This window comes from Sceloporus undulatus, chromosome 3, assembly GCF_019175285.1.
Source record: "Sceloporus undulatus isolate JIND9_A2432 ecotype Alabama chromosome 3, SceUnd_v1.1, whole genome shotgun sequence".
NCBI lineage: Eukaryota > Metazoa > Chordata > Lepidosauria > Squamata > Phrynosomatidae > Sceloporus > Sceloporus undulatus.
In genome coordinates this window covers 160,825,448-160,848,682 of record NC_056524.1, presented here as the reverse complement: position 1 = coordinate 160,848,682, position 23,235 = coordinate 160,825,448, and the positions used below count along the sequence as shown (strand labels likewise).

The 23,235-nt window shown below is 40.7% G+C and overlaps 1 protein-coding gene across 2 annotated transcripts in view; it reads left to right on the top strand.

The window, feature by feature from the left end:
* The window catches only part of OPN4 (opsin 4), a 70,627-nt gene that overhangs the window by 14,648 nt on the left and 32,744 nt on the right, over positions 1 to 23,235 (top strand). Inside the window, exons 3-4 of one of the 2 annotated variants that reach the window (XM_042456000.1) lie at positions 6,024 to 6,146; positions 23,064 to 23,206. In XM_042456000.1, coding sequence (XP_042311934.1) covers positions 6,024 to 6,146; positions 23,064 to 23,206 — 266 coding nt within the window. Of the gene's footprint in view, positions 1 to 6,023; positions 6,147 to 21,900; positions 21,963 to 23,063; positions 23,207 to 23,235 lie in introns of those variants that run through there. The other variant, XM_042456001.1, reaches the window with a different exon arrangement.

The following is a 23,235-nucleotide window of genomic DNA, read 5'->3' as shown; positions in this document are numbered from 1 at the left end:
AAGACATGTTTGAAGTTGCTTTGTTGAAACCTGGTGTGTTTTTGCATTATATTTTAACTACTGCAACCTGATTCAAAGAGCAAGTGAATGAACTATTGTGACAAGAAAATGAATCTGAGAAGCAACGGAGGTGGAATAAGCTATTAAATGCCATTACGGCTCACAGATAGAATATAAAAAGTTAGCAATTTCTACGGATGGGAAGGGGACACAAAACATCAAATATTACATTCTGTGTTTAGTCCCTGTGATTAGCTGGAACCTCGGATCAGACAGGTTCACATTTTAGTTTGCAGAAAAGTACTACTTTAAAGAGCAATCCTCTGTTAACATTTCTGCACAAGGACAGGGGTGGTGGGATCGGCCATAGAGATTTGTGCTGTATCTAAACCATTCACAGCTGAGGAGGAAATGGCAAAAATGGCAGAAGAATTGTAGGAAGGAGGGGAGAGCCATCTTCTTTTCTTCTTTCTTCTCCTATTGGCTTCAATAGGAAGGGAACTGCTTACACCTATCAGGCAAATGAATTCTAGAGTCTGTCAGCATTATGGCCAAACATTAACAGCTGTCTATTGACATAAAGGGAACCACTCTGCTCTATTTAACCCAGCCTATATAACCTTCAGGATCCATCTTGACCCTGAACGGTGTCCACCCCAACTCAGGGAACCAATACTCCAGTTACAGGACACTGTGTTTGCCTCTGGACTAGCCAGGACATGAGCCATTGCTTGGAAGCCCACTCTGCCAAACTGCTGTGAGATGATGCTGGTACCCCATTAGCTAAAAGGGTTGTAATATGTAGACCATGTGCTGCATTGTCAAGAAGGCTTATTTTATATTAGTAATTTACATCAATTTTACATCCAACTGAAGCTCTAAAGGGTTTTGAAGCTGCATCCTGCTCCAGCTCAAGACACCAGGTCTTGTCGCGATGTAAATTTCTACTATATTTGTGAATGAATACATAGTCTAGAAAGGATTAGAATTCAGCATCGTTCTGCTCTTTCCCCATGCTACCCTTGCTCCATCCCAAACTTGTCCCCAACTTCAGAGTTCACAACAAATGTCATCGCACAAGCTGCACCCATCACTCCAGAAGTTGCCTTTTTGGTTTGACCTTGTCTGTGTCTACTCTGGAGAAAGTTCCACTGGATGTTGTTTCTAGAAAGGCAGATCTTGGCACTAGGTAATAACTACCCTTCCACCCTAAACTACCAATACAATTGCAGTTGTCTTTCCACCCTTTGGGAAATACATTCCTTTTTGTGTGTATGCATGTGTACACTCCAGCCACATGGATAAGGCCTGTAAAAGGTATCTTGGCAGCTTTTTTTAAAGGCAGGGGATCGATTTTTTTAAAGTCATTCAATTTGCACGAACGTGCTTATTTGTTTAAGTGCAATTGCCACTCTATTTTAATAGCTTACTAAATATGCTCTAGTGTTTTAGTGCATATCTCAAAATTGGAAGCAGATTTAAAATACTGGTGCATAACAAGCACATACCATAGTAATAAATGTAACTGCAAAGGTATGCTGAAGTAGCAATAAGTTCACCACCTTGTTATAAAACTGTATATGTCACAAGGCATGCCTGGGAGGACTGGTGGCTTCCATGTCAATGGTGAAGTGAATCCACTCTGTGTTTTAGTCTGAACTTTAAAGGAGAAACTCAAGGGACTGAAAGTAAGCTCAGCACCATGGATAGCTCCTAAAAATTGGATTGAAACCCAGTGTGGAATCATTAGCCCATTCACATGGAAGCTACCAGCCACTGCTGCCCATGAAAAATAAAACCGAAGTATTAAAGCAATCTATGTCTGTGAAGTTAGTGTTGGGTTGTTCCAGTTCTCAGCATCGCTGAACAATAGCAATGCTGGCTGAGGCTTGATCCAAGTTTGAGAACCACAGGTTAAAGCCATTTTGCTTACATCTCAGCTTAGGAACATAAGATGCTCCTTTCCAAGGAAGGCCTCACTATCAACCTTCTGTTGATGGGCAGAGATCATGGGCTTTCAGCAACTAAGAGGGGATTTTATTGGACTGATGCTACAGTATTATTTAAACTGCTTTTAAAATGATGCTTGTGATTAGAGGGAAATCCATAAATGGTTTCTTGAGAGAATGGGTATTATTTATAGAATATGTACAACAGAGGGAGGGGTACACAATGGTAATAGTTTTCAATAGTTAATGTTAACATAGACAAAGGTAAGAATTGTGTGTTAGTTGTAAGCTAAGATCACAGTTAATGGATTAGATAAATTAAGATAGATTTTATTTGATTGCTTAGCCTTATATGATAAGACACAATGTGGAAGATTCAGTTAACAATAATAGCAGAAGAAAGTTGGAAGTCCTTTACTGTGTTTATTACCAGTATGTTTATTACGTGCATGTTAGTTCATGTTTATTAATGTTTGCAGGTATAACTAGTAATTGAATGTTTGCTTGTTCTTTCTTTTTCCCTTTTCTGTATTGGTATGTATCTATCATTGCTTTTAACAATAAAGTTTCAATATTTTTTTTAATATAATACTATTTAAATCTTCTGTTTCGATTAATTGTGTTGTAGCATACTAACTTTTTCTTTGCTTTTCCCTGTAGCTATTTTTAATCTTCTTCTTGGTGGATCTGAGCCTGTTTTTGAAGAGAAAGTGGGATATAAGGCAAAGAGTCAAACAAACAAAATTATAACAGGAGAGATCATTTGACCATTTAGACCAGTACTATCTTTTCCAACCTTCCCTACATGGTGCCCTCTAAATGTTTTCATCTACGGCTGCCAGGGCCATGATGACAGATGATGATGGGAATTGTAATCTAGCACAGTTTGAGGGCATTAGATGCCAGAAGTCTTTCCTTTCGCTTACTACATGGCTGCTTTATCTGCAGATATCAGGACTGATCTTAGGTTTTCTGCATGTAAGGCATGCCCTCTGCTACTCACCTACTGTTCCTCTCATACATGTGACACTACTTAATCTACATAATTGGGAAGATGATCAGTATAACTAAAGGCCAGACAGAAATCTCACAAGAGGCTGGAGTGAATCTCTGGGCTGTTCACTTTTGAAGATAAAGTACATATACTTTTTTGTTTTCAGTGCATGAGATGGGAAGAATAACAGTAAGGATAATATGGCAAGGCTATCAATTCACAAGGGAAAGAAATACTTCGGTCTCCCAAGCAAGGTTAACTGTAGCCAGGACAGTAATGCAAGAGCTATAATCTCCAAGTAGGTCCCCCGAGGCCCAATTTTTCTCAGTTACAGTAAGATTTCCTTCTGCTCACAAAAGGTTTTTCAGTAATAGCTCATGCCATCTATTTTTACAACTAAATTTAATGGTGGTAATTAAGGTCAATCAGGGCACAACTCGGGTGGCTGTGAGGCTCGGGAACCATGACAGGAGCAATTAAGCATGGATGTAATATTTGAGTAGCTGATAATTGGCCAGATGTTATCCAGTCTCTTGATCTTCACTTCATGCTTAGAGCTCACAGGTCTATGACTTTGCAAAGGAGTGTTCATCTTTGAAGACACAGAGCTGCCTTCTTACTTGGCCTGTGACACTCCATGTATTCCATCAACATGTTGCCTGGGGATGATGGGTATTGTAACCCAGCGCATCCAGAGAATGCTGCTCTAGTGGCTAGTATTTTCTTAGTGATTACATGTTGAACTGAGAGTATATGCATGAATCTAATCTCAGCTTGAGCTATCACAGAACAACATGCAAAATACCCATCAGTAAAAGATTTGAATCTTCCTATCGTCATCAGTCAGCATCAGGCCTGATGTAGGCTAGAAAGCTATAATTCAGGACTAATGGAAACAACAAGATCAAAGGACAAACCAGGAAGCATCAAAGCTCCAAAGTGGGATTCCTCTGGTTCAGAGGAGGAGGCCCTTGACTCAGAGGACTTTATCACACAGAAGGCAAGTGTCCTTCTCCCATAATTAAATCGCCATTAAATCCTGTTCCCAATATTCTTCACTACTGATTACGTTAGCTGTTGCTAATGAGAGTTGCACTCCAAAACATCTGGCACTCTGATCTTGTTGGGGAAACCTAGTCTAACCCATGTATAAGAGCATATATCACCTTTGTACACTGCACTTTGGGAGCTATACAAAAGATGGTATTAATTATTTGTCAGGGCATTAGGCCCAGCTGCTAAGTTACATTTGATTTAGCTGGCCAAAGGTTTTCCAGGCCTACCTTAGTATAAATCCAAACTGGGTTCTAGATGTATCCTCTAAATAAAACTTAAGTAACATTTAATCTTTATTTTAAAAATATGTTTTGAGCACTAGTAGGGACACAGAGTCCTCTAGATGCTGTGAGACTGCCATTCGCAACATTCCTCATCCTTGATTATACTAGTTAGGATTGATGGGATCTGTAGTTCATGAGCAATTTTGGAATTGTAAGTTTCCCACCCCTCTTTCACAGAGTCATTTGCAGGATTTTTTTTATTTTGAAGGGGTTTTAGTTTTTTAAAAGGTGTTGCTTATACATTGATACCCCTACCCAAATGTGACACTGAGAACTTTATTGCACCCGTTTTTTCCTCATTACGGGTACGGAAAGAGGATGCTCTTGTGCGCACTTGACCGGCCAAAAACGGATTTTATCTCATGCCAAAGTGTCTTCCAAAAGGTCCCGTTCCATCCCCCGTGCCAAGCCGTTCCCGTTCAATGCTGAGGCCCGTGAAATGTTCTGGTCGGAAGTCTTCCAGTTGAGCAAAATGGTGCCCATCAGCACTGAATGGGGACAGCTTGGTGATAAAAACGGGTGCGATAAAGTTCTAATACATTAACCATATTCACTGATGTTTCTCTGAGGACATTTAAAAAATAAATACATATCTTACTGATCCAATAAGTTTGTTTGGTACACACAGTCATTCCATGTCTGCAACCCTTTGCTCAGGAGACAGGGAAAGGACCTGGGTGGCTTATGGTCCAAGCAAGAAGTGTGTCTTCTAGTCCCATCTGAGGATGAAATGCACTTCCTTTTCTTGAAGCACAGAATGAGGCTGGGAAAATGAAGTGAGACCAGAAGCCTCTTCAGTCTCAGTTTTTCCTTAAAAGTCTAATTTTTGCCTGTATGTTAAATCAAGAATCAAAATGGAATACCTGCCACGGAGAGACAACATAGAGTTTTCTTTGTTACAATATTTAAGTATTTCAAAAAATTTAAAATACTGATGGAATGATTAATTTTGACCTAGATTTTAAGCAACCCATTAAGATATACACAAACAGATGTGTAACTGAATTCATTCATTGCTTTGGGTCCAATCCAGACAGAGCTAAATCTTCTTAAGTTGAGATATTTAAATGCATGATCCTTCCATTAAATAACAATGAAATTTCTTTTTTAAAAACCTCACACAATTATATTCTGATTGAATCACACTTTTTTCTGTTTCTCTGTCCAGAGTAGATGTTGTTTTCATGTACGGACAAACTAATGTCACAGGGCTGCAAAATGGCCATTACATGCATGCTTACATAGTTCAGAACTGACAAAAGTTTAGCTGGCTTGTAATAAGTTCAACCCACGCTTCTCTTGCATTTCTCCTGCTGTTACAGTGACCACATTTCAGTTTTGTCTGAGGAGTAATAGAAGGGATACCTTGTTGAAACCTCTGTGGGTCTGATGGAAGAGTTAAGCTGCTGCCTTGAATTTGCATGGGACAAATCAGAATCTCAGTGGGCATGTGCAAAATCTGCAGGCTCTTATATTTAAATGGAAAGCTGTTTCTATTGCTGCTGTCTATTCCTGAGCTTAGGCACGGAGGGAAGGATGCTGAGGCTTTATGGAGGGGGAAAAATCCCTATTGGATTATGCACAGATTCAGAAAAAAGAGAGACAGTCTTTTTTGAGAAGTTTAAAAAGGAAGAAACTGTGCTGATTAAAAAGGTCCACTGAAAGGGGATTTTGATTTTGGTTTGGTGGCACTGTAAGGGTGGGGATAATTCTTTTGCTTTTACCCATATGAATACACAGTCCCTCCGAAGAGGCATCTCTTGCCTGTCCACGGACTTCAATTGCAGCCAAATCCCAGATGCCCTGAATGATTCAGAAGTGAATGCCTACAGTCTGGTGGACATGGCTCCATTGACCCCAACCGTAAGTGTGGCACATAAATTGCTTGTATGTGATTTTTAAGCCTTTAGCAAATATTTTTCATTGCTAACGCATCACAAAATTTAACAGAGCTGTACAGGAACTGTTGGGTCTAGTGATGGTGTATGTATTTTTTTATCTTTGTAAAACTAGCAATTTACAAAGAAAGGAAATCTGGAGTGTGTGTGTGTAATTTGTTTAAAGACAAGTAAAGAAACTCCAAATACATCTCTTTAGTCAGGATGTGTGTGACCTGCCTGGATTAATGCTGGAAATGATTTCACAGCAACTATCGGGGGGAAATATGCAGGCATTTTGCATCTCATGAAGTCAAATAAAAAAAGTTTAGAATATGGTGAGAACCACATGAACAGAACAGAAAAACAGACTGCAGAATGCAAACTTGCTTTCCTTGTTATGAATACTTGATAGGTTCCATTAAGAACATGAGTGGCTGATTAGTTTGTGTTAGATGTGATTCTGTGTTAGAATTACTTTTGGGTGCAATTGTCGTAAAAGTTGTGCTGCCTTTATTCACTTGTTGAGTGAGCTTCCTCAAAGGCCTTTTATAACTGAAAGAAATTAAAATATAGACAATATCGTGGTTTGAGTATTGGATTAATCCGGGAGATTATGGTTCAAATTTCTGCACAGCTATGGAAAGCCATAGATCTCCTTGGCCAAGTCACACTCTCTCAGTCTAAAAGGAAGGCTATGACAAACCTCATCTGAAAATATCTTGCCAAGAAAAGCCTGTGATAGGGTTGTCAAGAGTCAGAATTGACTTGAAGGGACGTAACAATGATGGCAAAAGCTGAAGTAATGAAAAATCAACACTTGCACAAATTCTGAGTTACAGCTATTAGAGCCTCTTACCCATATGAACAGCAAAACAACAGTTTGGTGGTACATCAAAACTGTGTGTTTATTATAGCACACACTTCCATAGAAAGTAGCAGTTGTCTCATTTTCTTCATCTCAAAATAATTTATTGATTGTTTTACAGACTAGGAAGATTCTTCAACTGAAGTGTGAGGTACAGAGTTGTAAGCAAGCTGAGATTTCATTGATATGATTAAATGTCCATAACTACACAAAACCTTGGCCTGTTCTGTTACACTTCTCAAGTTATGAGGATATCTGTATTTTTCTTCTTCTACAAAGAGTTTAATCCCATTTTAAAAACCACCTTTAGGATTTATTTAAAATGCCTTCTTTAAGATCTACATTTTGCAAATGAAGTTTGGCACAGCTCCATGTGAAATTAGTAGTCAGAGAGTTTGTTCAACTGTCTCTTCAGGTGGCATTCTTACTCATAAAAGTGTTCAGAGGAGGGAATGCAGAAAACTTCGTGACAGCATCTATGAGCAGCTTAAAATGTAACCTACTGCAATTTTTTCTTCTACTAGTATGCAATTGTGCAAAATGACCATTTGCTCAAGCAGCAAAATGTACCAGAGAGTCACCACTGACTTAGGTGAATGGAATCCTGTACATAAATTGCCTGATTCAAAGATATAGCTGAGCTAGTCTGTAAAATCAGTATGGAAAGAGACCTTGTAGCACCTTTGAGACTACTGAAAGAAAGAAGTTGGTACCTTGAGCTTTTGTAGACTTGAGCCAACTTCCACATGAAAAAGTAGGCTCTAGTTTACAAAAGCTCATGCTGCCAACTTCTTTCTTTTAGCTAAATTAGGCCGTAATCCTAGGCAGACCAATTTGAAAGTGAGCCCCAATAAAAGAAAAGGTAAAGTTTTATGTAACTTTTGTATATGCACGCATGTGTATTAGTGCTCATGTTTGCTGTTATAGTCACTCCTCCATTTCTATAGATTCTGCAGCCATAGAATCAACCATCCATGGTTTGGCAATATACAGTGGACCCTTGTTATACGCTGGGGTTTGGTTCCAAGATCCCCATGGATAACAAAATCTGTGTATGCTCAAGTCTCATTAAATATAATGACATAGCAAAATGGTGTCCCTTATAAAAAATGGAAAATCAAGGTTTGATATTTGAAATTTATACTTTTTTTGAACATTTTCAAACTGTGGATGCTTGAATCCATGTATAAAAAAATCTGTGTATAAGAAGGGCCGACTATATATCCAAAAATCAAACCTTAATTTTGCGATTTTATTACCATTTTACTATCCCATTGTATACAACGGGACTTGAGCTTCCACAGATTTTGGTATCCTTGGAGCTCCTGGAACCAAATCACAGCTGATTCCAAGGGCCCACTTATTATGTAACTTTAGATCAACTCCAACCCAATCTTAGGCTTTTCTTGGCAAGATTTGTTCATGGAAACGTTGTCATTGCCTTCCTCTAAGACTGAGAGGTGTGACATTTCCAAGGTTACCCAGCAAGTTTCCATGGCTGAGTGGCAATTCAAATTTTGATCGTCCAGTTTCTTAGTCCCACACTCAAGTTACTATACTCTGTTGCGTATTGTACTGCATGTGTATCCACACAATATCATGAAATAAGAATAATTTTTAACTATATGAAGGGAAGGGCTTGGAGCAATGCCGAGTTGAACTTTATACAGAAGCAGTGATATATATGAAGTTTTACAGCATGTCTTGGGAATCAAGTGGCCCTCCAGATATTGTTAGACAGCTTTCCTTGCCATTGTTCCTTTCCACGGGAGCTATATTACAGTATCTGGAGGGGTGCCTGATTTTCACCCTTGCTTTACAGAAACATAAGAAAAAAAGAACAAGGGAAAAAAATTGCACCAGAGACTTTATAATCTAACTCTTAAAAGATCAGGAGCAAAAGAGAGAGAATAAAGAAACAAGTTAAAATAGAAAAAGAGTATATAAAATGGTTCTAAAGTGTACTTTGGTTTCTGTAAGGAATAACCTTTAAATATATTGTTGTGGTTGGGTGCCTCTACGTCATTTTTGATTTATGGCAACCCCAAGTGAGATCCTGTCATAGGGTTTTCTTGACAGGTTTCTTCAGAGTGAGATTTGCCATTGCCATCTTCTGAGGCATGTGGCCCAAGGTCATCTAGTGAGTTTTTATGCTTGTGCAGGGAGTTGAACTCTGGTCTCTGGAGTTGATGTCACCACTCAAACCACTGCACTATGCTGTCTGTCCTAAATATATACAGTATACACTATATACACTACAGTCTGCCCTCTCCTTATGCAAGGATCCATTCCGGACCCCTCCGCGTAAGGTGAATTCCGTCTATGCTCAAGCCCCATTGGAAACAATGGGGCTCGTGTGCGGTGGTGTGGCAGTGCGGCGGCGCGCGGGGCGCAACAGGCGTCATGCGCCCATTCAATTGAATGGGATGCGCCGCCCCTTCTGCCCTGCGTGTGCCCCGTGGCTTGAGCGCGTAAGCTCAAGTCCGCATAAAGCGTGCCCGTGTATGACGCGGGCGTGCTGTACTTATATTGTGGCACTTTAAATAATTGCATCTTAGAGACAAATAAGCAAGTTGTGCAGCCTAAACTAGATTAGTATTATCATGCAAATGGATAGCAGATTATGCACTGATGCAAAGTGGGGGACAGGAGGAGACAAAGGATTAGTGGAAAGTGGTCCAGTGAGGATCTCATTTACAAATGGGAAAAAGGCCACATCCTTTGGGAAAACACATCTGCTGATTTTGGCATAATTTCTTCATTAACTGCTTACATGCCAAATACTTAGCTTTAAATTTCTAGCAAAGTGTTGTTGTAATTCTATAGAAGGATTACACTGAGTGAAGGGTGACTGATCATACCTGGTTTAGATTAAAATCTTAAAAAGACAGTGACGCTGTTATTTTTGCTCAACTGGGAACTTTTTATGGAACAGAAGGTCCCATAGTGCCTAATAGAAACTGGGTATTATCGGTGGCGTCACCATGCTGAAACCATAATTCCAATAGCTTCTGGGATTAGTTTTTCCTTTGCTCTCACTGCCCAGAGAGGAAAATTTGAAAGGTGACATGTCCAGGGCAGGCCTCAAATATCTTGTTGTCTGACAAAAAGGGACAAAATGGCACCTCTGTCTGCCCCCTATCCCAATTCCATGTGTAAAACCTGAGTGGAATTTAACTTAAATTGTAGACTGTCTGCTCCACTACACCTGAGAACAACAGGGCAGTTGTGAGTAGAGCAAGTCATGAGGCACATACTGCTCTATCCATGCCCCACCTCTCAGTATTTGTTACCTGAAGCAGCTGCCAAACTCTGCTTATGGCAGGGCCACTGTGGACATGGGTTAAGAAATGATAAAGCAGAAGACATGCTAGCTATGAGATGGAGGCTGCATCTGCACTGCAGAAATAGTGCACGTTGATACCCCTTTAACTGTCATGTCTCATTGCTATGGAATCCTGGGATTTGTAGTTTGTTGTGGCACCAAAGCTCTCTGAGAGAGAAGGATAATTTTTTCACATCCCATATGTAAGGTGGTGTCCCCATCTATGCGCAATACTGGAGATGATAATTATGATTTAATTTACAAAGTGGTTGTACAAGGCTAGCTCAATACATCTGGTTGTCTAAAATGCAAGAACAGCTCTACCATTAGGGAGAATAAGCCTTCCATTAGGCTCAAAGATGCATAGAGATGGAAAGTGGTGAGAGGTGATGGAGGACAGAGGAATATATACCTCGAGTATCTGTGAGAATCTCCTATTTTCAGTGGATAACATCGTCTCATCACCAGTGTAAAAGTAGGAGCCAGTTTATTTAGCCTGACTGGCTTCTGTCCCTCACTTTAAACAACAAAACGATGTGAGCTGCATGTGCTGAGTTGAAGGACAACTATGGTAACCATAGTCTTTTACAAACCAGTCCGCCTCCCACCCTGAAGAAACTGTCTAGAATATCAACTGAAAGCTTACTTCAATACCATTTAACAGGACAATATCCTAGTCTACAGCAGGGGCTAGAGGGCAACCAATTAGTTTGTCAACATCTAATTGCTATATTCTCCTGTTGCCCCACATCTGCAGGAGCCCTGGTGGCACAGTGGTTAAATGCCACAATGTTGTGAGTTCGATCTCAAGGCTTGTGTGTTGACTCAGCCTTCCATCCTTTCATAGGTCAGTAAAATACCCAGCTTGCTGTGAGCAATTGGTTTACAGATTGTAAAATGCTTAAAGAGTGCTGGGTTTGCTATTAAACAGTATAGAAATGTAAATGCTATTGGTACATGAGGTGGTTGCCTCACTATGGGTAATTCAGTGATATAAATGGTACATTCCCCTTAACTACAATCACAAGGAGGATCAAAGCATTCAGGAGGTTGTGTTGGTCCATATCAACATAATAGCTGTAAAAGTTTTCATTCCTAACAAGAAGAGGTATTTTGGAAAGCTAATGAGTTTTAATTGCCTATTTCAGAAGTTTTAACCACCTGCAAATGCTTGGCAATATAACAGGGATCTCTAAGTAACGATTTTTTTTTCTGGGGAAATTAATTTCTTTCCAGCTATTGTCAGGTTTGCAGCTAAAATTAGAGGTTGATAGATGATGTAATTGTCCCTGCCAATCTAGAATTCCCAGGGTTTTGACTCTGTGAGCCCTAGCTATACCTCATCTCAGATGTAATGTAGGAACGGCCCTGTTGTAAGAAGTATAGCTGGCCTAATGAACGATAAGCACTTTGAAAGTTCTATACCAGTGTGAAGTATAATTATTAGGAGCTGTTTGGGGGAAAGCATGCTCTTTTGTCAGAGCAGTTGCAAAGGGATCATTCAGACATTTGTTTGAAAAAATCATGGTATGTTGGCGAAGGCAGAAGCTGGACAAATATGCTGATATTGGGAAAAACATTCATTTCCCCTGTCTATGGCCTTAATAGCTCAATGCATTCTGCTTTGTCCTCTTGCTTGTTAAATCTAATTTAATTTAATTTAGTTAAATGAAATTCCCCAGCCTGGCTCCTCCCAGGTTTTCTGTACCACTCCCCCACCATCCCCAGCCACTTTGGTTGGGGATGATGGGTATATAGCCAAACACTTTTGGAGAGGCTAGAGAGTGAGGAAGGCTAATTTTAAATACTGTTTGTGTTGCTTTTGAAAAGGAGTACATACTTTCAGGGGTCACAATAAACCTCAACAAATTCTTCAAATATGCCATTCTTTGTGTGTGTGTGGGGGGGGGGGGGAGGAGATAACTAATATGTTTCAAACCACTATCTGCCAAGAGACTATTGACCATTCAGTAAACATAACACTAGATTCAATATCACAATGAAATATTCAAAGTTTAACATCTAACAATTGCCAAGCAAAAAAGTATTAGCAGATTTTTATGTATTTTTTTTTTTAAAGAGGAGCTCACCCAGTCCACACTATTAGGGCTGGGCTGTACTTGCATTTCAAGGACTCACAGCACTTTGGCTTAAATATAGTTAAGAAAGTTTGGGAGGGAATGTAAAAGAGACAGAGTTCATCCTAGGTTCACACCTGGTTCTCTTATCACTCGGGTTTAGCAGTAGGAGACGGGCAAAAGCTGAGAAGTAGCAATGATGGTCCGTCCTTTCCCCCCGTCTCCCAGATTGCCATGGGATGCCCAGACTTTCTCCTTTTCGCAGACATGCCCTACATTTCAGCCTTCTGTTCAAGAAGAATTCCCAAATGTCCTCCATTTGGATTCTGACTAAGAAGCATGAATTTGTCTTTATATGAGTGTTTTTAGCTTTTATTTTTATTTTGTAATGCCCTCCATTTTGCAGTGTCTGGTCCTCCTTTGTGGTTAGAACATCTGGTCACCCTGCATTACCAGTGTTAGCCTTACTGGACAGCCTACTTCCTCAGTCTTCACTGTTCAGCAACAGTGTCCAACCAACACTCCCAAGCATTGGTGCAGCCATTTTAAATACACTTTGGAAGCTTCTTTTCCCTCCTAATGCTGCCATTGTAACTATGCCATTCAGGCGCGCAAGTACATCAGTGCAAAATATGCTTGTCTATGCTTGGAACCCCTCCATGCAGTTAAAGTTAGGTTGGTAAAGTATGGCCACTTCCACCAAAACCAGAAATAAATGTCCAGCCACTTTTTTTTGGAGGGGGGGTGGATTGGTTGACTTGTGAGTACAGCTCTCTGGAGAGCCCCAGAGCCAGAAAAGTAGCTCCCAAACAAAAATTGTCCACCTCAAGATTAAAAAAATGTTGGGAGGAGGGTCATAGGGCTATTTGCTCTTGCGACCTTTAACTCCAAGAGTCATCTCCTTCCACTATGACCTTGCTTGTTAAAGATGCTGGGAGTCCAAAAGAGTTGCATTTTGCAGCTTAGTATGTGACAGCCGAGTGGCAATGCCCCCTGTGACAATGTCAGAAGGGCTCAATGTGCATACCATGGTATCTCTGTAAAATTCCTCCACATAAGGTGGAGTCCTTGCTTAAACATCCTTCACTGTGCGGTGAAGCTCTTAGATACAACTGTCCCTGTACCTGCTGCTTTTAAAATGTTGCAATTTCTATTTCCTCCTCCCAGTATCACCTTTTATTTTCATCATGCTTCTGTTGCTATGAACTAAGTTCAAAGTGCAAAAATAGTTTTCAGTCAACTAAATGGAGGTGCTGCGAAGAGAGGAGAGGATGACTCTTGTCCTTCCTAGTAGGCTCAGACAAAAGCAAACTGTGGCACTTTTCTCAGCTTGACCACAATAATGTGGCTTAGTTATATGTGTCCCATTTTTCATCTGTGAATGTTGCAGGGTATGTATACACCCAAACATCAGTGCCAAACATGAAAACGATGGTGGTGGTGCTAGTTTTGGCCATTCCACAACCTTCCGATTCAAAGGCATGAGGATAAGTTGTCTCAGCTTCCCTGTAATGACTGGTCCCAAATTGCCACTGTAGACTTCATAGGAGGGCCTTGGAGACCCAAAGCTGTTTCTCCTAGGGATGTAGATCCCTTATTTCATTCTTACATGCAAGAAAGAAAACTTTCAAAAGTTTTCTTCCTACTGGGCAAGGTGGTTTTTTGTTGTTTTTGCACATTTTCCAACTATTTTCTGCCTTTCAGGACTTCCTTGAGAATTTTGTGTGTTTGTTCTGTTGCTGCTGCTCATAAGCAGTGCTGGTCTGTTAAACCTCAGATGGACTGACCATCCTTGACTCCACAAGTCTGGACATCCTTTCTCACTGAGAATGGGGGACATTGTGAATATGACTGATGTCTTTAATATCTCCTCGGTCATTTAAGTTTATCATATGGGCCCTGGGGAACTGTTCAGAACTGTTCTAAAAAATCAGCTGCTGTGGCATGGATGCAGAATGGATTGGGGATGCCCAGCAGCATCTGGGGTGTTCTCCCATGTGATAATATGTGTAATTTGCCTATTCCATCCCATTTCCGCTCCCTTCTGTTCCGCCCCATCTCCAATCCCCAGGGCCCATGCGATAAACTTAATTGTGCTGTGTGTTGTGTGCCTTCAGGTCATTTCTGACTTATGGCAATCCTAAAACAAAGCTATCACAGGGTTTTCTATGCAAGATTTCTTCAAAGGAGGTTTGCCATTTCCATCCCCTGAGGCAGAGAGAGTGTGACTTGCCCAAGGTCACCCAGTTGGTTTCTATGTCTGAGCAGGGAATCAAACCTGGTCTCCTAGTCCAACAACAAGTAGACAGCAGGATCAGAAGACAGAAATAGCATGGGAAAGCTATCTAGGAGGAGAATGGACAATAGTTTTAGAGTCCTGAAGACAGTACTTTGAAAAGTCATCTTTTTAGTAGTATAGCTCTCCAATTTCCAGGGATTCTAGAAATTGTAGTCCAAAAAAGGAACTTTCTCTAGCTCTGAATTCAGCCACATGTTGTTACACAACTTGTGACCTACCAATTCATTCTGTTATTGTAAATATATTCTGAGGCAGTGGCATGGCTTAATGTTGGGGGTGGGGTTCTAGAGGCAGTTAGCATTGATGCAGCCCCTCTTTACTTCACAGACTATCTCTTGGGATTAAAGCAGGGAGATGGTTAGGCTGCCAGAGAAACAAAAAGGAGGAATTGAGGGATTCAACTAGTGCTGCTGGAACATGGGAGCTGGGGGGTTGAGAACATCACAAACAGAGGTGCATGCAGGCAGAAGGATAGCCAAACTAAGATTGTGGTGTGGAAGGCAGCTCCAGCAAACCGGATTAGCTCCTAGCATGTCTATGTACCCATTCTGAGGTTAAAATGGTCTTGATGCAGCAAGTACAGACCTTGGAACAGATCCCTGTACATGTACAACCATGTCATTACACTTTATGACTGGCAGTTGAATGCATAAACTCTGATCAAACACAGCCATAAGGAAATTCCTTCTGAATAACTTGTGTTCGCCAGCCATTGCAGACTAATTGCCATAGAAAGAGTGCTCCTATTCCCTACTGGCAGCTCAAATATGCCATCTTTCAAGGCAGTATCAGAATGCCCTGCACAATGTGCTTGGAAGATTCTGGGAGCTGTACACCAAAAATAACTTTTCTGAGCTGTGATCATACAATGCCCTAGAATGATGCTATATGGAGGCATTTGTGGAAAATCAAAATGGTGGTTCCCAGGTTGTCCAGTGGTAATTTAAAGCATTGCCGTTAAAGATTGCCAAGTAAACCCACAAAATAAGGAGGTAAGAAGGTACTCTTAGTCACATTTTTTTTCAGCCTCAGAGGAAGGGAAAAACCCCTCTGAACAAATATTGCCAAGAAAACCCTATCATCACCATATGTTGGAAATGAGTTGAAGGTACTAAACAACAACAACAACAGAAGATGCTTGAATTTATTCATTTTTCCATAACTAAGGCATAACCAACAACTAGCATAACAAGAGCTCAGAAATGGCACCTATTCACTACAGATTGCCAACATAGCCAATAACATCATAAAGAATAATGGTGGGTTACAGACCGCCGAGTCTGCCGCCGCCGCCGGTTGCAGCATCCAGGAACCGCGGCAGCCAAACGGCGTGGTTCCCGGATGCTGCACAGAAGGAGCGCAAAAATCGCACTCCTTTCTGGCCCCCGGAAGAGACGCCGCGAGGCACTAGTCGCGCACTCGCGGCATCACTTCTGGGGCATGACGTGCAGACGTAGAGCGTCCGTTACGTCAAGATGGCGGTGGCCATGTGGATAGGCCGCCGCCATTTGTTACGGACTCAGTCTGTGGTAGGGTTAGGGGCGTCTGGAAGAGACACCCTTTTCTAACCCTAGCACGGACTGAGTCCGTCCTAAGGTGCCCATTTGTAACGGGCCAATGCCACTCTTTTTGTGATATCACTGTAGCTACTTTAGTTACTTTTGCAGTTATAAAGTGCGGGCTCACTACTTATGCATGTTTTGTACTAAAGGCCACTAGCTTTCAAGTGGTGGTGTGGTAAATTTTAATTACAGGCTTTCAGCATGACATTTCCGATACTGTCACCTTGAAGAAGAGTCCAAAAATGCAGGCGGCTATGTTGATCTGTGTTTATTTATTTTTTTTGAAAAAAATCTAGCTGTTTTCATCAATCATAGAAGCAGGTCTTTAGTCAGTTTACTGGTCCATCTTATCCATCAAGATCAAATTATCATTACTGCCCCAAACACATTACATTAAAGCAGAGACAGCTGACCAAACGACATTGTTGCTGGTAATATTGTTTTCCCTTCCAGTTGTCTTGGGTATTGCCCAAAGGGAACAAAGGGGATACTGCAGACAATGGCAGTATCCCTGTCCATTAAAACATCTCAGGGATGGACTTATCAGCCCTGGCTCAACTACACTATAGATCTCATGGCATGCTGATATTCCCAGCCAAACCACTCTTTTTTTTTTTTAATAATGAGAAAAAAATATCTTTCACAATAGGTATGGGGAGGCTAGTGACTCAAGTGGTTAAGACACTGGAGATGATCACACAAAGGAGGCAAGCATCCTCTTCCTATCATTAAATCATCACTAGTCCCATCACTAGTCCCATCACTAGTCCCAGCTTCTGCCAACCTAGCAGTTCAAAAGCATGCAAATGCAAGTAGATAAATAGGTACCACTTTGGTGGGAAGGTAAAAAGCGTTCTGTGCAGTCATGATGGCTATGTGTTCACAGAGTAGTCTCTGACAACTCTGGCTCTTCATTTAGTAATGAGATGAGCACCACCCCCTACGGTTGCACTTAACAACCTTGTCAACGGGGAATATCTTTATCTTTACTGGCGGGGGGATGATAACTGGAACTGGAACTATAAATAATTGCTTTTAAAAGATAACCTCCCAAGCTCTAGATGGGGATACACTGAAGTAGATCCCCACCACAGCATTTCTCTGAGGGCCTCCCTAAGGCTAGAACTAATCTTGTTCCTTTATCATAAATGTGCAGATCCTGCTGTGAGCATGAGTTTAAACCACATGGACTTAACTGTAGCTTCCACAGTTTGGAAATGTTACTTTTGGGGGGACTACAGTTCCCAAAGTCTCCCAGCCAGTTGGTATGTACCTATGCTGCTTGGTGGGTTCTCAGAGCTCTAGCTCAAACGTTCTGCCCAGCTCTACTTCCAGCTCTGCAATCTGCTGATAATTTGTTTCTCATTGGATCAATTTCCCTCCCCCACTAGCATTTGTCATGAATGTTATGCAAGGCATGATTTTTATTTATTTTTTATAGAGAATCATAGACTCTTTGGGAAACAGTTCAGGAGACTTAAAAGTGCATCATCTGCTTCCTGCTGCCCCACACATTCAGCTTAATTGATTTTGTGCAAATGGCGTATTATTTTTAGTATTATGGGTAAATCTTTAGCAATAGAACGATGTTCCATGAAAAATGACCTGATTTGCTCCATAATATTTTGAGTGGATTATATGCAGATACTGAGAAACAGAAGAATGTTCAGTGATGTAAACATAGCAAGGTCAGGATATTTTGTAAGCGTTTCCCTTCTAGGCACTGGATGAATCTGACATTTCATTTTGTGTGCATTAAACAAATGAAGAAAAAAAAAATGAAAGAAAACAGAAGGGAAGAAATATATGCCCAGGAGAGATAAACAAAGATTTTCTTGCCCATCCGATTTAAGCTGCTTTAAAATATGGAGTTTGTTAGTTCAAAGAATGGGCTTTAATATCTTAGGGTGATGAGTCTTTTAGTAACAAATACATCAGTTCTGGATATTAAAGCTCAGGTATTAATGTACTTTACCATTAGAGAGAGTGAGGAAGCTGACTCAAGCAGTAGATTCTATAGACCAGGGAATTGCAAGAAGGTATTGGGAAGACCATACTGTGTGTGCCATGAAACCTGGCCTGTGCCCTCAAGGCTAGCCTGGTGTCTTCTGATGGGATGAATAATGCCATTCCATTGCCAGCATTAAAGTAAGATTCAAGTGCCATCTTCTTGTAGATGCACTTGGAGGAATGCCATATTTGCCCCATACAGTAAAATGTGTAGAGCTGGCTGTGGGACAACAACATTATTAGGCAGAGTGAGTAAACTACTCCAGACAGTGGAGGCTGGGCAGGGTGTCAAAACAGAAGTGAGTTGCTGGAAGAAAGAACTGTGTAAACCACATTGTTGACTTCTGGATATGGGATGTGGGAATTAGGGGCAGGCTTCTTGTCCTTCATCTGAGGTAACCAAATTTTTGCCCTGTTTTAGCCTATATAAGTCCAACATCAGATTTTCATAATGATTGTTTTATCCATTACTTTTGAAAACAATGACACATTATGGTCAACTCTGATTTACGGTGGCCCTATCATTGTATTTGTTTTGACAAGATTTATTCAGAGAACATTTACCACTGCCTTCCTCTTCAACTGAGAGAGTGTCACCAGTGGATATCCATGCTGAGCAGGGATCTGAACCTTGGTCTCCCAGAGTCCTAGTCTACTACTCAATTCACTATACCACACTGGTTCTCAAAAATTTTATAACTCATTATTAAGAATCTATGTGTGAAATTTATATTATTTAATTTCTTGCTTGTAGTTGCTTTTATGTTTAGAATGTTGTTGCTTTACTGAGTAAAACTGCTCAAAAGTAAGCTCGATTAAACCCATCAAGACTTAGTCCCAGGAAAGAGTGTATAGGAATGAAACTGTAATGTTTTGCCTAGACATGATTTTAATGATCATTTTAATAAATATCTTTCCTAATATGGTGCATGTCATGTATCGGACTATAGCTATCATAATCTTACAGCTGTATAGTCCAACCTATTTTGCTCTCCTCTGCTCATTATTTTAAAAATTCTTCTCCATGGTTCCCTACCCCACCATCAATGTTTTCTGCACCAGATGTGGGGACCATATATGGTTGGGCTCCAGCTCTTATGATCACATATCATTAGCTATGCTCAGTAGGGCTGATGGAGTTGTAGTCCAACAATATATGGAAGGTACACATTCACCCTCTCAATCTAAACTGCTCTTCTTCAAAATGTCACACTTCAGGCATGCTTGACTAATTTCTCTATCATTCCCAGAAATAATTCTTGTAGTCCATCAGACCTGGAGGGAACAACAACATTGGTTAAGGCTACTTGGAAACTTAGAGTCGGTACAGACTGGTGCTTTGCACCGGTCTCGGCCTGAACTAGGGGTGTGCAGTGGTTGATCATTTACATGCTCAACAGCCATACTGACACCCTGGGGCCATCCTGGTATGCCCCTGAACAGACGAGGCATCCCATGATGACATCTGCGTGTTGCAGTACCCAAACAGCGCCACACCACACGGATGTCATCATCATGTGCAAGCATGCCAATGGTGCCCAGCATGCCCTAAAAAGAACCTCCCAGGAGTGGGTTCTTTTTAGGCCTCCCAGAGGCCGCACAGTTTGGTTGGCGTGGTCACCATCTGGGGCAGAAAGGGCCAGCATCTCGCCACCCCTTTCTGCCAGTCTGTATCCCTCCCATAGTTTGAACTGGTTCTGGGACTTCTGACAGTATTGAGACCCTGCCTGCCTGTCTGCCAGCACTTGGAGCAAATAGTGTTGCTGTCTTGCTGGGAAAAACCTTTTTATCCAAAAGGCTTGATGAAATAAAGCCTATTTTAAAAGAGAGAGAACATTTTTTTCCATTTTTCTTCACTGCTGTTAAGCAGATCTGAAATGTGTTGCTGTTCAACAGGAAGCTCCCTTCTTCCCCAGTACCACCATGGCAGCATAAGGCAAGTTCAGATTCTTAGCTGGATGGTGCTATAGTGTGAATGTTGCCCTAAACTTCTGTCAATATAGTGAAGGTATACTGGCACCAAGTGGCCTGAAGCCTCAGATGCAGGATTGTTATTTCTTTGCACCTTATCCTTATATTTTTTTTCAGCTTCTGGAAGGAATTGTTTATCAATGACATTTATCCAAAGAACTCCCACTCACCTCTTCCAGCTGACCAGTTTTATCCTCTCTGGACTAGATGCATTTGATAGCATTCACCTTAGAGACTTACTATTTTAAAAATAAATTGAGTGGCTGTGTTTTTGTAGGTGTAACTCTTCCTTCTTTTTTCTTTTTTTGGTTTCTTCCTCTGTGAAAGAAGATGACTTGAAGAATAATTCTACCAGGTACTGTGCTGTACGTAGCACTAGCAACAAACCCATTTGTCATGTAACCAAAGAACTCATTCCTCATTTTTAATTTCTTATTAGCGATAGTCAGGTGATTAATAAATTGGTCATGGTCAGCAAAATGGCAGTGAACTAAACGGCACAATTAGAAATTGACTGAGAAGTGAATAAGCTCTTCCAGGGTCAAATTAAGCATGTGTCACAATCACTTAGAAAAATGAAAAACTGTCAGTTTTGTTTTCTTTGCATTTCACAGTATCCAACTGGCATTCTCATCTCGTCCTAGTTTTAGACTTCCCCACTGCCCCACTTTCTACACGGAAATTCAAATTTACATTTTTCTAATGTATGTGATGCTGTAAATGCAATTTACCTATTGACTAATGCATTTTTCAAATGCAGACAATTTTATTTGCATGTGTATTTTTCCCCATAGGGTTTTTTTATATATGATTTTCCTTCAGGAAAATTCATCACAAGCCTTGGCAATGTATAGTTTTTCTGCACTTTTCCCTCTTGGGAGGTGTGTAACGTATGTTTTCAGTAAAAAATGTGAATTCAATGAATTTCTCCTCTACCTCTAGTGGCAACTTATTTTTATCCTATCTGCTTACACATTGCAATTAGTAAGCATCCTTGATCTTGCAAAAAAGGCAGAGTATAAAAATGGTGGTGGTGGTGGTGATGGTGGCGATATAAGTGATATAAGGAGAAGGTTCTGTTCTTTACTCAGAAAGGAGCATGCTGGAGAAAGAACCCTTTCCACCCTCTGCTTCTTTTAAGTACTTCTTGCCATCTGTTTTAATACTGACAGTGAACAGGAAGAAAAATGCTTGAAACTACAGACACGTGGAGAGAGTTAGCATGGTGTAGTAGTTTGAATGTTGGATTAGAAGTCGGGGAGGCCAGGGATTTAATTTTTGCTTAGCCGTGGACTCCTACTGCATGGCTTTGAGCAGATAACAACTCACAGCAAGGCAATGGCAAAGTCCCTCTGAACAAATCTTGCCCCCAAACCCTAAAATAGAGTTGCCATAGGTTGGCGTCAACTTGAAGACACATAGCAACAACAATAGGTGCAGAGAAGGCTCAGTACGTAGGGACCAGGCTTATTCCAACCTGATCATTATTTGCACCAATTAGCAGAGACTGTTCAGCATTTCACAAAGGAGGCCTTATTGGCTTTCCCAGGATGTCCATGGAACAAATCATGGGACTTTTCCCATTCAATACATGTCCTCTGCAACAGACCTATAGGCATTCCCTAAGAATATGGAACTGAATGCAAGCCTCATTTCTCTGAAGATCTCAGGGTTGTTTGAATTATAAAAGTAAGTTTCTCACCTGCGGCTAGATGTGCTTTTTGGCTGTGCTGTGGCTGTGATGCATGTGCTTTTTAAAAACTGAGTGCGTAATATTTACTGAAGTCTCAGAAACCAGAGAGGTAGTTAAGTAAGATATCTGGCAGAAGGATCAGTGTTTCCATGCATTGCATCACTCATTTCCTGGCCCCTTTGATTTACGGTAGTAAAATAAATTATGTAAACCAAGAAAGTGTATTCAGATTGGTCTCATCAGCCTAAAATATTTAGGTTCTAGCATCCACTTTTGCTTGGCATAGGCCTTGGACTACCTTGGGGCAAATTCTGATAACGATAATCATACTGATAATGATGATGATGGTTAACATCAAATAAATACAATCATGAGCACATTAGATGTTAATTAGTGCCTTCCTTAAGGCTTATCTGTTCTTGGAGCTTAAAATGTGTTTCACTTATTCTTTCCCCTCAGAGGATGCTCTTCAAATCTTTGGAAGGTGGGCAGGGGACCAACTGACCAAAAATGTTCTTGCCAAAATGAAATTCTCTTAATTTTGGAGGTAGTGAAGCCCTGACATTCAAACTGATATACATCCTTTGTAGTTCAAAGGTTGATGAACCTGTGGCCCATGGACTCCTAGAGCCTCCATGGTTTGGTTTTAGGGGGGCTATGAAATGAGCACAAAATGATTTCTTCTATTTGTTTCCTATTACTCTGAAAATTGTTTGCTTTTTCTTAAAATATGCGGTTTGGGGGCACAAGGAGTCTGTAGATTTCATCAGATTTCCAAAGAGATCATGACTTCTCCCCAAAATGGCTTAGAATCACTGTCTTATATTCTTTTTTTACATAAGACCCAGGCTGTCATTAAACTGAAAATGAAAACCAAAATGTTCCTTTGACCTGAGTGTTTTGACCATAGCTATAGTGTTTGTGTTCAGAAGCTGAGCAAAAATAAATAGAATTCTGAAAGGGATTGAGCTATATGAAATATTGTTTAGCCCCAATTTTGATATTATTCTTTTTGTCTAAGAAGTGTTAGCATATCTGTCCTTAGGTGGAAGATAACTTTCTGTTTGTGAACTTATGCCATTTTCTTTTTCTTGTAGGATCAGACAATGTTGAACCTCCCATATCCATTCCCGACAGCGGATGTGCCGGCTCATGCTCACTATACCATTGGGGCTGTTATTCTTGTAGTGGGAATTACAGGAACCCTTGGTAACCTCCTGGTCATCTATGCTTTCTGCAGGTATTCACTTATTTTGATGTTCCTAGGAT